This window comes from Melopsittacus undulatus, chromosome 8 (genome assembly GCF_012275295.1).
Source record: "Melopsittacus undulatus isolate bMelUnd1 chromosome 8, bMelUnd1.mat.Z, whole genome shotgun sequence".
Taxonomy (NCBI): domain Eukaryota; kingdom Metazoa; phylum Chordata; class Aves; order Psittaciformes; family Psittaculidae; genus Melopsittacus; species Melopsittacus undulatus.
The window spans coordinates 36201397-36215701 of NC_047534.1; the positions used below are offsets into that span (position 1 = coordinate 36201397).

The window sequence follows — 14305 nt, forward strand, 5'->3', positions numbered from 1 at the left end:
TTTCATTCAAAAGCCGTTCCACTGACCTCAGAGCTGGGGCGTGAAGAGGTCAAATGACTTCCCCTAGTCAAACAGGATGCATGTGGTGTTAGCCATGAATAGAGTCCAAAGTACTGGTCCCGTGTCATAACCATAAGGCCATTCTTAGTGTGACAAAAGCTGTTCTATTTTAAGCAGATCAAATTGTTTGTCCAGCTTCTCATTATGGCTCAAATTCATGAATTGCTGTAGTAGTAGCAGAGAAAATGAGCTGTATGTACTTGTAATAAGAAACTATGAATATGTCACTTGAGATGCAATTCTGTAATTCCCTGCTGAAATTCAGAGAAAGACAGCTCATATAGCACATGGTGAAAGACTCTTCACAGCAGTTCTGTGGGTTTGTGTCTTAGAAATATTTCATAATGATCTGTATTTCTTGGTAATTCTGTTTTCTGTCCCAGGATTTGAAAGGTACCAGGACCAAGTGCTGGTCTGTGATGTTCCTCTGAAGTAACTTCATAATTAACTTCTGTTTTACAGAAGGGGACAGGAAATGAAACCTCCTGGTCAAACATTCTGGAACCTATTTGCTTAAAATTAAGCAACTATATTCATAATTAAGCAACTGAATCAAGGAGGCTCAGTTTTCAGAGCTGCTTGTGACCTCAGCAAAGAGGAACAGGCTCCAGTTGAACAACTGCTCAGTGTACACAGGCTGTTTATCATTTAAAAAAAAAGAAAGAAAGGAAACAACAGGATGAAGTCTAAACTTGTTATATTCAGCCACATGCAGTACAAGACTGTTCTGTAACCTGTGGCTGCTCCCAGGTCCTATTGGCAGGCCTCTGACCACACATTCCTGTTTATTGAAGAGTACTTTCCTTCCTCTGGCTCCTTCTCACAACTCTGGACCAGCAGGGACTGAGCTAGTGAGCTGCACTGAACCTCCCTTACCCTTTCTAGCAGCTGGCCATGAAAGCCAAGTGGAAACTGCTGGCAAAAAGTCTTGTTTTCTCTGCTGAGCCTTTGCAAACAGGTTCATGAGAGGCTTTTCCAGCCTGGAAATTAGGCAGTTTATCAAAGTTCATACAGGAAATCAGTGACAGAATAAGGAGTAATATCAGATTTCTTCACTTTCGAGACCTAAACTTGAACTACAAGACAGTTCTGACTCTAAAGTTTATTAATAAATAAAAAACCCCAGCAAATGCATGCATATGAAGCTGCATATGTTTCAAGAACACAAAGAAATATCCCTTCTGAATGATGATTCACAGTTATCCCAGAAGAAAAAATCTGTGTCCTTAGTGATGTTAACCAGCATAGCTTCACTGACATTCCCTTGCTGCTTACCTTTTTCAGAGCAGGGCTTAACCTGCTGAAGTTCTTCATATATGTGGATGCCAGAGATAAAAGTGGCTGGGCTTTGCAGAGGTAAATGTAAGTCTTTTCTGAGCCCTGGCCATAGAATCTAGTTTCAGCATCTGCAGTGGAAGAAATCATAAGCAATGGTCCTCCTGCTTTTTTCCCTCACACTGATAAAGAGTTACTGCATGGAAAGAGTAGGAGTTAAGGAAGAATGCAAGCTTCGAGAAATAATTGCATTCTAAAGGTGCGCTCTTTCAGTTGAGGAGTTTTAACCTACAGGAGGCTTGGTAAATATTTGGTATTTATTTAGGTGCATTTTCTTTCTCCTGCTATACATCATGTTTGAAATTCTAAATATATAATCAACATTGTTGGCCAGTAGGCAAATGTTTATTATTCTTATTAGGGCTTTTTTTTTAGCACCACTAGGAAAAAAAGAAGTTTGGGAGGAAATGTTAGAATTCAAGTGTTGTTGTGTTGTGCTAGCTCTTGAGACACTTAAAAGCAAAATTAATTAGAGACTGGAATGCAGGATTGTAATCAACAAGAGTCTAAAAATAGGATATTTTTTTTGTTATTTAATTGCATAATTCAGTTTGAAGGTATTGTTCTGTATATAGGTAAAGATGCTTAAAAATCCAGTTATTAACCTGACTGTCCTCTGAAACTGCCCAAATATAATGTTGTTGCAGATGTTAGTGGTACTGCGCTCTGTTTATGCTATTTCTCAGCAGCTGTTAAGCTATTTGAAAAAATTACTCAGATGGGTGGTACTGGTATTTAGTGCAGAATCTACCCCCAAGAGGCATGTAATTACATGAATGCATCCCAGTACATATCATTTTATCAAGACAGCAACCAAATAACATTCCTTCAGCCTGATGAAAATTATGGAAGGCAAATGTTATCATAGCCTCTTGACAGAACAGGCTGTATTGACTCTTACTACACATTTTTAATTAAGAGATATAAAATTACACAACTTTCTCCCCCCTCTCCACCCTTGCCTATCCATCTACGAATGAGAATTCTAATCCTGCTAATGTGTGTGCACATGCGTAGCTTCACTTGCTGGAGTAATCCTTTGCAAGTAAGCGAACTACTCTTGGAGGAAAGGTATGTACATAAATACAAACTTGCAGATGTGTTTCTGCAGGCAGCGTACTCTGGAGACCCCTCTCCTGTTGTCCTTAGCATGCTAAAATCAGTGGAATTGCAGGAATGCAGGGCTGAGTTCCAAAAGCGGGAGGATGAATTTCAGCTTCTGAATGGAGCTAGCGCCCAGCAAAGTACTGGTGAGCTCATCTGCAGTGTAATGGGCTGGTCCTATCCTCATCTCAGGGACAGGTTCGTAGTGCAGCTGAGTCCAGACAGACAATATAGCTTTAAATGATAACAGAATTTAGCAGAACATTTGTTTTGACCATTGCAGATACTTCTGTAAGACTGTGACTGTCTGTGGTGTGTTGGAATGAACATGTAAAGTCTGAGTGCTCTTTCCTGTTCAACCTCTGTTTCCTAGTTATTTTCCCATTCATTTCTTCTTTTTTGGGGGGGTTTTTTGCTTGGTTTTTATTCTCTCCTTCCTTTCCCCCACTGCCCCCCTTTTCTCCCTCCCACACTCTTCCTTTGGAGTTTTACAAGGAAATTCCTATGTGAAATATCATGTTGTACTTCTAAGTTCCAGAAACTTTTGCAACAGAAGAAAACAGACGATCTGTCTGTGGGATCTGTCTTAAAAAACCCCAACAGACCAGACAGGCATATTCTCATCTATAGCTCTTACAGTGTATCTTATTCTCCTGGGAAGCTTTATTTTCTTTCATCTCTTACTTTTTCTTGGCTCACTAGTGGAAGAATTACCACAGGTATATGTGTTGCTCCTGAAATATGTTCTGTATGTTTAGTTCTCTACCTCCTTTGCTGTGTTATGGAAATCTAATGCATTGAATGTATCTGAAAATCAGCATTCCTTTATACAAAGCTAGGATACGTGATGCAGAGGAATAAACCCATGAACTTTCAATTGCTGGAGCAATGAAATGACTGTCTATGATTTTGTGAACTGTAATTTGAGGTGTGTGTGGGTAGTAATTTTATAAGAAATAGCTTCCTGGCATTTTAACTGCACTTTTTTGCCTACATTTACTAGGTGGTTCTCTGGTTTCTGACAGATATAATCCCTAAACTTGCTTCAAAGAGGAACAGAGAAGTAAAATACAAAATCCGACTAGAAAAGAATAGAAAAATCACACTTAAGTGAAATGTTGCATTTGGTCTCAGGGATTTATCAGTGATGCTGTGCTCAGTGCTCTCTGTTGAGAAATAAATGCAAAGAAGACAGTTCCTGAAGATTTCAAGTGTTGTCTTGATTTGAGCATTTCTATAAATGCCTGTAACCAAAATACTCCACAAGCTTTGTCTTAACAGCTGACAGCTAAGAAGTGATAGACATGTGAAACTTAAGTCAATGTTTGGGGTTTTTTTAGGACCAAGAACCTAAAGGAATTGCAGGTTACTATTTACAGTGCAGTAAAAGACTTCCCCTTTGACTGTTCCATTTATTTTCTTCCCTAGAAAGCAACTCTGCAACATGACATTTGAAGATTTTGAGAACTACTCGTACTTCTATGACCTGTCTGAGGAAGATGAGTCACCCCAGTCTTCCCTCAGCATTGCCCATATAATTTCCCTTTCCTTGTACAGTGTGGCATTTCTGCTGGGAGTGCCAGGTAATGCCATCGTCATCTGGTTTATGGGCTTTAAGTGGGATAAATCTGTCTCTACACTCTGGTTCCTCAATCTGGCCATTGCGGATTTCATTTTTGTTCTATTCCTGCCCCTCTATATTACATATGTGGCAATGGGCTTCCACTGGCCTTTTGGGAAGTGGCTCTGCAAAATGAACTCATTCATTGCACTACTTAATATGTTTGCCAGTGTTTTCTTCCTGACATTCATCAGCCTTGACCGCTACATCCGCCTTGTCCATCCAGTCTTTTCCTACAAGTATCGGACTGTACGGAACACGCTCATTCTTAGCGGGATCATTTGGATGTCAGCTGCAATTATTGGTGGCCCTGCCTTATACTTTAGAGACACAGTTACAGTCCTCAATAATGTCACCATTTGCTACAACAACTTCCACGTGCATAACAGAGAACTTATTTTGCTGACACATCACATTCTCATTTGGGTGAGGCTTGCATTTGGTTACCTCTTTCCTCTAGTGACCATGGTCATTTGCTACTCATTGCTGATTGTCAAAGTGAAGAGGAGAACTGTATTGACTTCCAGCAGGCTTTTCTGGACCATCATTGCTGTAGTTGTAGCTTTTTTTGTTTGCTGGACACCATATCACATATTCAGCATCGTGGAGCTGTCAGCTCACCATGATGAAAACTTGCACGACTTACTGCAGGATGGCATTCCCCTCTCCACCAGCCTTGGCTTCATCAACAGTTGCCTCAATCCAATCCTTTATGTTCTGATTAGCAAAAAGTTCCAGGCCGAGGTCAAGACTACAGTCTCTGAGGTGCTGAAGTTGGCACTGTGGGAGATGAGCCGCTCTGGAACTGTCAGCGAGCAGCTGTGGAGCTCGGACAACACCCATGCGCCTGTGCACTATTGTGAAACTGCCCAGTGACTGCTCCTGTCACCATCCCTCTCCAAAACAGCTGGCAGGAGATTTGGAGGTGTTCTTGACTTTGCATCTGTCAGTCAGATGTGCATCTTTGCATCTACAGTTGTATGTAAACAGCTGGCTTCCTTGTACTCACTGCTATCCTTGAAAAGGTTATAAAGGACACACTGCTTGGGTGTGGTGAGCTTGCAGTGCACACACAGCCTGAACTGAAAGTTGTTAGCATAAGTGTAATTGCTCCAACTGGATTTTTGATCAGGAATGCTGTTGTAATCCTGTTGTTGTGTTGTGGTTCCATACTTCATTGATATCAACAGAGCACATAATAAAAATGTTCCTCCTTGCCATCACTGATGGCACTCTTGATCAAGCATTTTCATCCAAGAAGGCATGGCCATACATCAGTGGCTCGAGTCTCCTGATTGTCTAGTATTGCCTTAAGTAGGAATCACCTGGCTACATCCCAGCTAAGTGAAGCTATTGGTGGCTCTACTCCACAGTTGGAGAAGAATCCTGAGACAGAGAAGAAAAACTTTTCTCCCAGCACTCTTTATGTTATACTCTAAGACAGGAGATTCTGTGTTTTCTGGTCACTTGTTCTTGTACTTCTAGGTCCAGCTGGATGCAAAATAGCGAGTAGATCTTTCATCTGGGTTTTAGGATCATTTGAAATGTGCAAAGAATTAGTAGAGATGTTTCTTACACAAGCTGAGATTAAAGACTCTGTGCCACACTTGTTCTTTTTCTGTTTAAACTTTCAGGCTCAAAGTGGTTAACAAGTATCAGTTCTTCTTTATTGCTCTGTCAAACAAAGGTGAAGAAATGATACAACATTTTGTTTGCCCTAATGCCAGTCTTCAAAAAATGGGCAGGGTGATTTCAACAATATTCTGTAACAAGTCTGCAGCCAAATTTGGACTTCTTTGCCAAATTGAGAGGCAAAAGGAAATGGAGCCCACTTCACTAATGAAGATTCCAGAGCCCTAGCTACACTGTGTTCTGTTCCAACTTGTTGCTTGCTGTAGAATCACACATGCACCAATGCAAATACATATGCTAAGTGGAGTGGACCAATTTCTGATGAAATACTGCTTTAATTAAAGAGTTGAATGTGGGATAAAACTCCACTAAAAGTAAAACCATAAAGGTTTGGGTAAATTGAAATGGGTTTTTCCTTGTTGGAAAAAAGGAAAGGAATTGTTATTGTCCTAGGTACATACAGTAAAACTGCCTTTCAAATAATCACCTAGTTTCTATGGCCTGACAACACACATAAGTAGCATTTATACTGCGATTGAGGCCTTATATGTAAATATATTTGCTTTTGTATAAAATACGCACATCTGCATGCATAAGCACATTCAGCACTGGTACCTGTACAAATACAAATCATCTATGTATGGCCTTGAAACTCTTTCTTTGAGCTTTGCTTTCAGGGAGTTTGGGAGTCAGGCAGGGTCAGTGGAATTTCAGCGTATTTCACTTGGGGCTGGAAAGCTGGTAAGCAGCACTGTTCCATTGAGTCATTTGCTGCCTGGTACATACTGACTCATCATAGTATTTGGCACTGTGCTGCTGAATGTGCCAAAATCAAACATTTTGCTGTTTTCCTTCACATATTCCCTGACATTCTCCTAAGAGCGATGCAGTAGTACCACTCTCCTGACTGTACTCCAAGTGAAGTAATAAAATAATGTTGTTTCCAGAGTGCGTGGTCATTTGCTTTTCTCGGCAGCAATATGCAGTGACTTTCTGTTAGAAGACCTCTTACTCAAAGATCTTGGAAGATGAAAGCAAGCCCTGACCCTTTCCACTACAGGAATAAGGTTTATATCAGCTTTCCTCCTGTGCGTCAGCTATGTGAGCACACATCCTGCTATACAGTAAAGAGATTGATTTTCAAATGGAGGAAACAGACTTATGCTGTCTTGCATAATTTATCAGAAAGCCTCCCCTGAAGTAGAGAACAGAGATACAGAAACAGAATGGAACAGGGCCAAAGTCAGGCCTGGTCTATGCAATTAAGTGGATTAATAATTTTGCAATATAATTACTACCTTATTCACACCAAGATGAGCTACAGAATTGTCTCCAAATGTTTTCTGCAAGAGTAATGGAAGATACCTCAACAAAACTGATAATGCTCTAAGTTTCTGTTTCCAAAGAGAATCTAAAACAATACCAACAGTTCTCTGCCGCTTGGACTATGGAATGTTTGTTTAACCCAACACAATGGTAAAAGCAGCCTGAAAAAGGGGATCTATCTTATCATACTATAAGATACTATAGAAAAAAACACTTCATAGGAAATAGTTCTGTGATCATTCATTCAAGAATAATAGCTATTGGCATGCTTTATAATAAACAAGTTCTGGTTACTTGCTCTTATCTGCTTCCTGAGCAGTTTGTACTTGTCAAGGTTGTTATGTGAGTCAGTTTGTAACTATTACTTTTGTTGAAGCTGTTATACCAGTATTCGTGTCTATCACATATTTAAATTACAGAACTTTCTGCTGATCTTTCTGTTAAGACACTTAAGATAGAATTGTCTCATTTACTCTAAGATGCTGATTTTTCAGAGGCACAATGACACACCAACACATACCCAAATACTACACAACCCCCCCCCAACATAAAGATATGTTGATTCTGTGGAGTTCTCTTGCCCTATCTCTTTTTCAGCTGCAGAGACAGTGCTCTTTACCTTTTGTCTTGTTCCTGTGCAGCAAATTTCCTAAGATCAAGGAAAAGAAATCCACTAAAGAAATCCCAGCAACTGAAGGGTTTGTACATGCATGCTTAGTCTAACATACACACACACAGGGGAATCCAGCCTGGCAAGTCAGATGGATGGCTCACAGGCTGTATCTAAAGAAAGTTAGCCTATAAACCAAACCATTTTATCTACCTGAAACTTTAATATCAAGGTCTAGGAAAGAGTTTAAAGGTAAGAAGCATGTTGGATGGGAGGTCAGAAACAGTGATGGCCAAGAATAAAAATTACATTTTTGTGGCAGAATTTTTTTCCTGATTTTTTTCTGATGTTTTCCTAATTTTTTTCTGATGTGGCATTTGATGATTGCTTGCTTTTAACAGCATCTTGAAAGAATTGATAAAACCGAGCCACCTGATTTAGCAGAAGCAGCAGCTAGAAAATTTACACAGATAGAGCACTGTGCATTATTACATATGGGATGAAGCCGGTCCTTTAAGAGTTAAGTTTATGGGAGGTAGGACTGAAGCCTGTAATTATACTTACTTTCAATTGTTGATTCATGCTTTAAACCTCTAGGAGGCAGATTTTTTTTTTCTCCAAGACAAATTATAAAACAAAGCTCTTGCATAATGTGAAGCTGGCAGGCATTCCAGCAAGAGAAACAGGACCTGCTGCCCTAGACAACTACCCACACATGCTATGTGAAACAGAGCAAAACCTTGTATCTTAGCTGCTGCTGTCAGGCTTCAACACTGAGTGACCAATGTTGTACATAAAGGGCTTCCATTTCAGGGTCACAATTTCTGAGTCCAACAGAAGGCCTAGAGATGTGATTTTATTTATAAGCTTCACAACTTTGACAGCCTTTACATTTGTATCATTCCTATGGATAAGGAATGGAGAACAGTTCTGACAGGCTCTTCAAGCTTTAAAAAAAAATATCAATCTAGAAATCAATCTGGAGTGGAGCAAGCAGCTCAAGCTGGTGTTAAGTTACACTACTTTATCTTTGCATTTTAACTTAACACTTGCTTTTTTGTTGGTTTTAGGCCGAGCCTGCTTTGCTTATTAGACAAATACCATCTGCATAAGCTGCAGCCTCGGTCACTGCAGCCTGTTCATCCCCGCACTGGCTTGCAGAGGAGCTGGTGCCTGGCGTCCTGTTGGAAGGTGCATGCTGCCCTCTAGTTGCCTTTGAGATGCAGCGCCTTTCGAGAAACACAACCCCACTCCCAAGCTAACCAGTTTGTCTGGGCTATTTTAAGGTGCAGGATGCACAAGGACCTTGGAACACTAATCAAAGTAGGAACTTTTAGCAACCCCATACTTTGCTGTACTAATTAAGAAGCCCCGGAAAAGATGAAAAATTTACAGTACTTTCATTGCAGATGTTTTCAGACCTCAGAGGTCAAAGTCCATGCCACAGGAGACACAAGGCACCATGCTAGTCTCCAGTTCAATAGTTTCACTATATGCTTTGTCATCATTAGGGCATAGCAGTGGCTTCTAACTTACCTTCACCTCCATTCCTCCTCAGTGAAGCAAAGTTTTAGCTTCCAACAAAAGCCACAGTGTATTTAGTTAGTCACCAGCTTTAACAGACAAAAAGAATTCATGCTACTGTTCTTATCTGTTAAGAGAAATTACCTGCACTTTGCCAGAGCCCTGGGCTTTCCCCTTGAAGCCATCTCTTCTTCCAGAGGAATTACAGAAATGTTTAAAGATGCAGTTTCCCCCAAGAGCAGTTCAGATTTTTCAAGCCAGGTAGATGTTAAACCTGGGCTGTATAAATTTTCTCTTTCTCCTGCTCATGCCCTTTGGTACTACAGTGGGATGTTGGAGCAACCCTGAAATTCAGTTTTAGCTTCTACTTTACCCCTCAATCAAATTTTAAGGGTTTGATCACACAATGATTTTGAATTAACCACAGACAAGGACCTTTTTTTGCAATCGCATTTATTCTAGATATCTCAAGACTTAAATCTTATTGAAAGCAGCTACATCCATTGATTGTACATAATCTTCAAAAGCTGTTATTCTCTCTTCCAGCATATCTGTTCCAACTTTATCATCTTCAACAACGCACTGGATCTGAAGCTTTTTGATACCATAGCCAACTGGTACCAGCTTGGCTGCAAACACAAAGGAAGAAAAAACAATAGCATTAGTACTATTTGATTGGTGGGATCTCTTAAAAATGCAGATCTAAGATCAAACTGAATGAGTTTGCAGAAATGCATCAACAGCATAATTTGCTCCAGATTACAGACTGCCTCATTAACACAGCATTCACAAAGTGATCGGAAAAGGGTTTATTTTTGTGGGTGTCCCCCCAACCAAACCAGTGATGTGGGTGAATGGGTGTCTGCTTGCTGCAGTAGGTACTGTACAGGGAGCTGCAGGATAGCAGAGCCAGTTTTAAAGCTTCTGAAACCTGCATTTGGATCTTAACTTGGCTGCTGCACTAATACACGTCTTTGACTATGTCAAGATACAACACAGGAATGCAATTCCTGCACTGTTGCAGCTACCTACATTTTAACAGATCAGGAAACAGCAAGCGCAACTCTACCCATTCATATGCTGTATGTTAAGGGACTGCATTATCTTTCTGCCTTGAAATTTTCTCCTACTTACAGGAACCCCAGACCAATCCATCTGCTTGAATGCTTCGAACACATTCCTCTAGCTTGGCCATGTCTGTCTCATCATCCCAAGGTTTCACATCAAGCAAGATCGATGATTTGGCAACAACAGCTGGTTCTGGGGGAAGAAAACCACCATTAAAGACTAAGAAATGTTCAAAACCTCATTAATGTACTTGCAAACTAGCTTTACAAGAGCTGTTTTTCCAATTTCACCAACAAGAACGTCTTCTTGTCACAGGCCTCTTGTACCAACATACATTTCCTAGAATATTTCAGCTCTACCTACATAGATGTACATATGCTCTTCAGAAAGTCTCATAACAAAACACAGATTAAAAAGCTTATGTTGTTTGTTACATAGGAAGTCCTTTTCAGAGGATCTGAGAAAGAGCTTAATCCTGTGTAACAGTTTATTTGCCACAGAGGGAATACTGCAACTGCTACAATTCTGAACAGTTCCAGACCAGTAGCTGTGGAGGGACTTGAATAGTACAGGCTTTTCTGTAAACTTTTAAAGAAAATCCTGGTGTTATCTGAATTTAAACAGAAAGCACAGCCTCTGGATTAAATCAAACAAGAGTGTATTAACAGGACAAAAGGTTCCTATTTGCTATGGGAAAGGCTAAGCCCACAGGCCATTACTCCCTGCCTCATTCCAGTCAAGCCTGTATGTTACAGTTAATTAGTATTTCTAGCCCCCCTGTTCAAGTGTATGAAAATTAACCCTAGTGTAAGAGATTAAAAAGTTCCTGGTAGACATACTTTTGGACTTCTTTGATTCATACTGGGCCAGACGTTCCTCCCTCAGTTTCTTTGCTTCTTCACTTTCCTGGAAGAGAAACCTGAAGTTACACAAAAGCACCAAACCCATATCTTCAAAGTATTACCAAACTGACTGGCATCTACTCAGGCAAAAACAAATCATCACAACCATCAGCCGAAAGATGGTGATTTTTTTGTTTTATTCATCATGTAGCCAGTCAAAGCAGGCAATTGCAACCCATTCCTTTCTAACTCTCTTTACCTTCCATGCTCTTCTGTTTCACAGAGAGCTGAATTTGAGAATTTCAAATAGGATCTGGTATCAAGGTCACAAATCTAAGTAACTTAAACTAGTTGAGGCAAAGATCTGCATACCTGGATATTCCTAAAACCCTAAATGTAATACAGAAAGGTCACACATACCTCCTCATCATCAGATCCAAAAAGATCAATGTCATCATCATCTTTGCTATCTGTGGCTGCTCCTGTTGTGTCCTCCACATCAGCAGGACCATATTTCCCCAAAGCCTTCTTTACTCCTGGCAAGCTGCAAGAAAAAGCAGGTATTAGGAGCCTACTCAAGTGTCAATACAAATACCAACAATCTGTCAATGAAACTACAAGTGCATTCAGAATCAAATGCTGCTCAGAAAAAAAAAACCCAAACCACATTTAAATCCAATTCTGCTACTTGAAAAGGAACTGCCCCAAAGATGATTCCTGATGCTCCTGACATACTGCTGCAACTGAAGTCCCATATCCAGAGACTGTTCATCTGAATTGACATGATCCTGCCCAATACTGCTGTTCCACCAAAATGTATAGATAAAAACCAGCTTCTTATTGGTATCATTTATCTATAGTATAGTCTATGTATGAAAAGTTACCAACTTCCTGTTCATGGTCTTCTATGAATATTTTGTTTAAAAATAACCAGTAACAAAAAACACCTTGCTGCAAACCTTGTAAGTTTCAGTGAATGCTTTACCCTGAAAGCTGGCTCTCAATAGCACACGGAGGGAACACAACTCCCTACTTAATTGTTCTCCTACAGCTCATCTAGTTCTGTAGTTTGAGGATAAGCTTGTAATTTTACTATTACTGTGAACTGCTTTTACAAGAATGATAAAATCAGCTTTAGCTTCAGGAACTGAGTAGTTTCCACAGAGTAAACTTTGTGAAGCAACTTTATACTCTCTCTTTATAATCCCCTTTAGCATTGTAAGAGTTTCAGAAACTTTACAAGAGTTCCCTCCAAACCGGACTGAGGCACATAGAAGAGGCAGTGCAGCAACACTGACACTACCTATGCTGTACCTTTTTAGAGAGGCCTGCAGTCTCCATGGATGTCAATACAGCACCTTTCATGAACACTAAAATCACTAAAAAAGAAAAAAGATAACATTTGCTTTCACATTCCCCCTTCGTATGTGCTTCTGCATTGCAAATCATCTTTTCTGTTAAATCTGAATGAAGCACTGTCCTGGGTTTAGCAGTAGCAGTCACTTTTTCTCCTTCTTAGTAGCTGGTGGAGCACTGCGTTTTTACTTTCAGTCTTGGAACAATGCTGATAACACTGATGTTTTTAGTTACTGCTCAAATGTTTAGACTGACCAAAGACTTTGTGAGTCTCATGCTCTGCCAAGGAGGAGTGGAAGCTAAAACAGGACACCTGACCCAAACTAGCCAAAGAAGTATTCCATATCACTGCACGTCATGCCCAGGATGTAACTGGGAATTACCTGGAAGGGCACTCTCTCTGCTCGATTGGGTGTGTTTTCAGCGGGTGGTATCATATTCTCTTCCCTTGTTGTTTCTCTTATCATTATTATTATTATTGGTGGTAGCAGTAGTGGTTTGTGTTATACCTTAGTTACTGGACTGTTCTTATCTCAACCCATGGGAGTTACATTCATTCGATTCTCCTCTCCACCCCTCCAGGAGCTGGGGGGGCGGGAGGAGGAGGCTAAACTGTGTGGCTGACTTGCCAACAGAGTTTAAACCACTGCACTTCCCTTATCTAGCACTTCCCCTATCTATCATCTATGTACTATGTATTTATCTTTTAAGACTCCTGCAACACTTCCCAATCCATTTTGGTGTGGCTTTATGGGTCGATTACTAGTAAGTAATTTCCAGCTTTCAACAGTTGTGTAAATGGCAGCAACAACACTCAAGTCTTTCTTATGAGCTTTAGTAGAAATGTCAACAACCGAACAGAAACAGAATCACACTGCCTAAATGCTAACTGAGGAATGTAAAGTACTGACAGAAGAGGCCTGCTCTGCTGCTAGACCTGCTCCTATTCCAACAGCAACCCAAAAAGCCACATGGTACCAGTAAAAAAAAATGGTTTGTTCAAACTCAAGGAAAAAAATGCAACACTTCGTAAACCAGTTTGCACACATATTTCAACTCTTTATACAAGACGTACCTTGCTTTTTGCTTTTCGTACGACTTAATATGATTGTACCACCGAAGAGCGTGAAACAAGTCTGCCGGAGGTGGAGCACTGATTGCTTCGAAGACTGCTATGTCAGCCTGAGATGGGACATACCTGCGGAGAACAAAAGATTAACTCCCTTCCTCGGTGCACCGAGAAGGACGCGAAGCACCAGCTACCGAGCACTGAGATCACCGCGCTGCAACAGCAGCTCTGCGCGTCCCTCATGCTGCTACTGGGCCCAGTAACGAGAAAGAAAGGAGCTCCGCGTTAAGTGCCCAAAGCCAGTCGGGCTGTGGTGGCCCACGAGCTCTGCCAGCTCCGGCCCTGCGCCCCGCGCAACAGCTGCCGAAAGCCCCATCCCGCCAGGCCAGCGGGCCTCACTGCGGCCTGGCCATCCCCGCCTCCCCCGAGCCCCAGCCGCTTCTCACCCCTCGATATAGCTCCTGTCAGCCAGGAAATCATTGAGGACCCGGAGGCCAGCAGCGGACTTCAGGTCCCCGAAGCCCATGGCGGCAGCGGCGCGAACACACGCGCCCCTACTCAGACCGCCGCTCAAAAAGGCCCAGCAGCCCCCGCGCCTCAGTTATATAGCGCATGGGATCCCTCCGCGGTGTTTCACACAAAAGTATCCCTCCGCAAGAATAAACCGCGAAGTAGTTCCTCACACGTTGAATGCTGCAGCGCACGCCGTGCAGCGGCAGGTATATTAGCGGTGCGGAGAAGGATCGGAGTAACGAACA

At 41.3% G+C, this 14305-nt stretch overlaps 2 protein-coding genes and 2 non-coding genes across 8 annotated transcripts in view; 1 reads left to right on the forward strand and 3 right to left on the reverse strand.

The window, feature by feature from the left end:
• Positions 1-7381, forward strand: part of CMKLR2 (chemerin chemokine-like receptor 2) — a 28666-nt gene extending 21285 nt beyond the window's left edge. For 3 of the 5 annotated variants that reach the window (XM_031045140.2, XM_031045138.2, XM_031045139.2), the window contains exon 2: positions 3928-7381. In XM_031045140.2, coding sequence (XP_030901000.1) covers positions 3944-4996 — 1053 coding nt within the window. In that variant the 5' untranslated portion in view covers positions 3928-3943 and the 3' untranslated portion in view covers positions 4997-7381. Of the gene's footprint in view, positions 1-2391; positions 2467-2570; positions 2646-3927 lie in introns of those variants that run through there. The other 2 variants (XM_031045137.2, XM_031045142.2) reach the window with 2 other exon arrangements.
• Positions 7382-9648: 2267 nt separating this feature from the next.
• EEF1B2 (eukaryotic translation elongation factor 1 beta 2) lies at positions 9649-14169 on the reverse strand. Its single transcript, XM_005144656.2, has 6 exons — positions 13994-14169; positions 13554-13676; positions 11543-11666; positions 11120-11186; positions 10347-10472; positions 9649-9841 (listed from the first exon to the last, which is right to left on the reverse strand). Exons 1-6 carry the CDS (start codon positions 14071-14073, stop codon positions 9687-9689), a joined length of 675 nt encoding a protein of 224 aa, XP_005144713.1. The 5' UTR covers positions 14074-14169; the 3' UTR covers positions 9649-9686.
• Positions 10702-10835, reverse strand: LOC115945767 (small nucleolar RNA SNORA41). The gene has a single exon (XR_004080009.1). It is a non-coding gene; the product is annotated as a small nucleolar RNA SNORA41 (small nucleolar RNA).
• LOC115945765 (small nucleolar RNA SNORD51) lies at positions 11257-11337 on the reverse strand. Its single transcript, XR_004080007.1, has one exon. It is a non-coding gene; the product is annotated as a small nucleolar RNA SNORD51 (small nucleolar RNA).
• Positions 14170-14305: the final 136 nt, after the last annotated feature.

What these genes read in the sequence shown, in the direction of transcription:
- EEF1B2 (XM_005144656.2), bottom strand. Translation starts at nt 14,073, where the DNA reads ATGGGCTTCGGGGACCTGAAGTCCGCTGCTGGCCTCCGGGTCCTCAAT. An exon ending in TACGAAAAGCAAAAAGCAAG is followed by an intron (nt 11,667 to 13,553) that starts GTACGTCTTGTA and finishes TTTTTCTTGCAG; the next exon opens with CTTGCCAGGAGTAAAGAAGG. An exon ending in TGAATCAAAGAAGTCCAAAA is followed by an intron (nt 10,473 to 11,119) that starts GTATGTCTACCA and finishes TTCTTCCCCCAG; the next exon opens with AACCAGCTGTTGTTGCCAAA.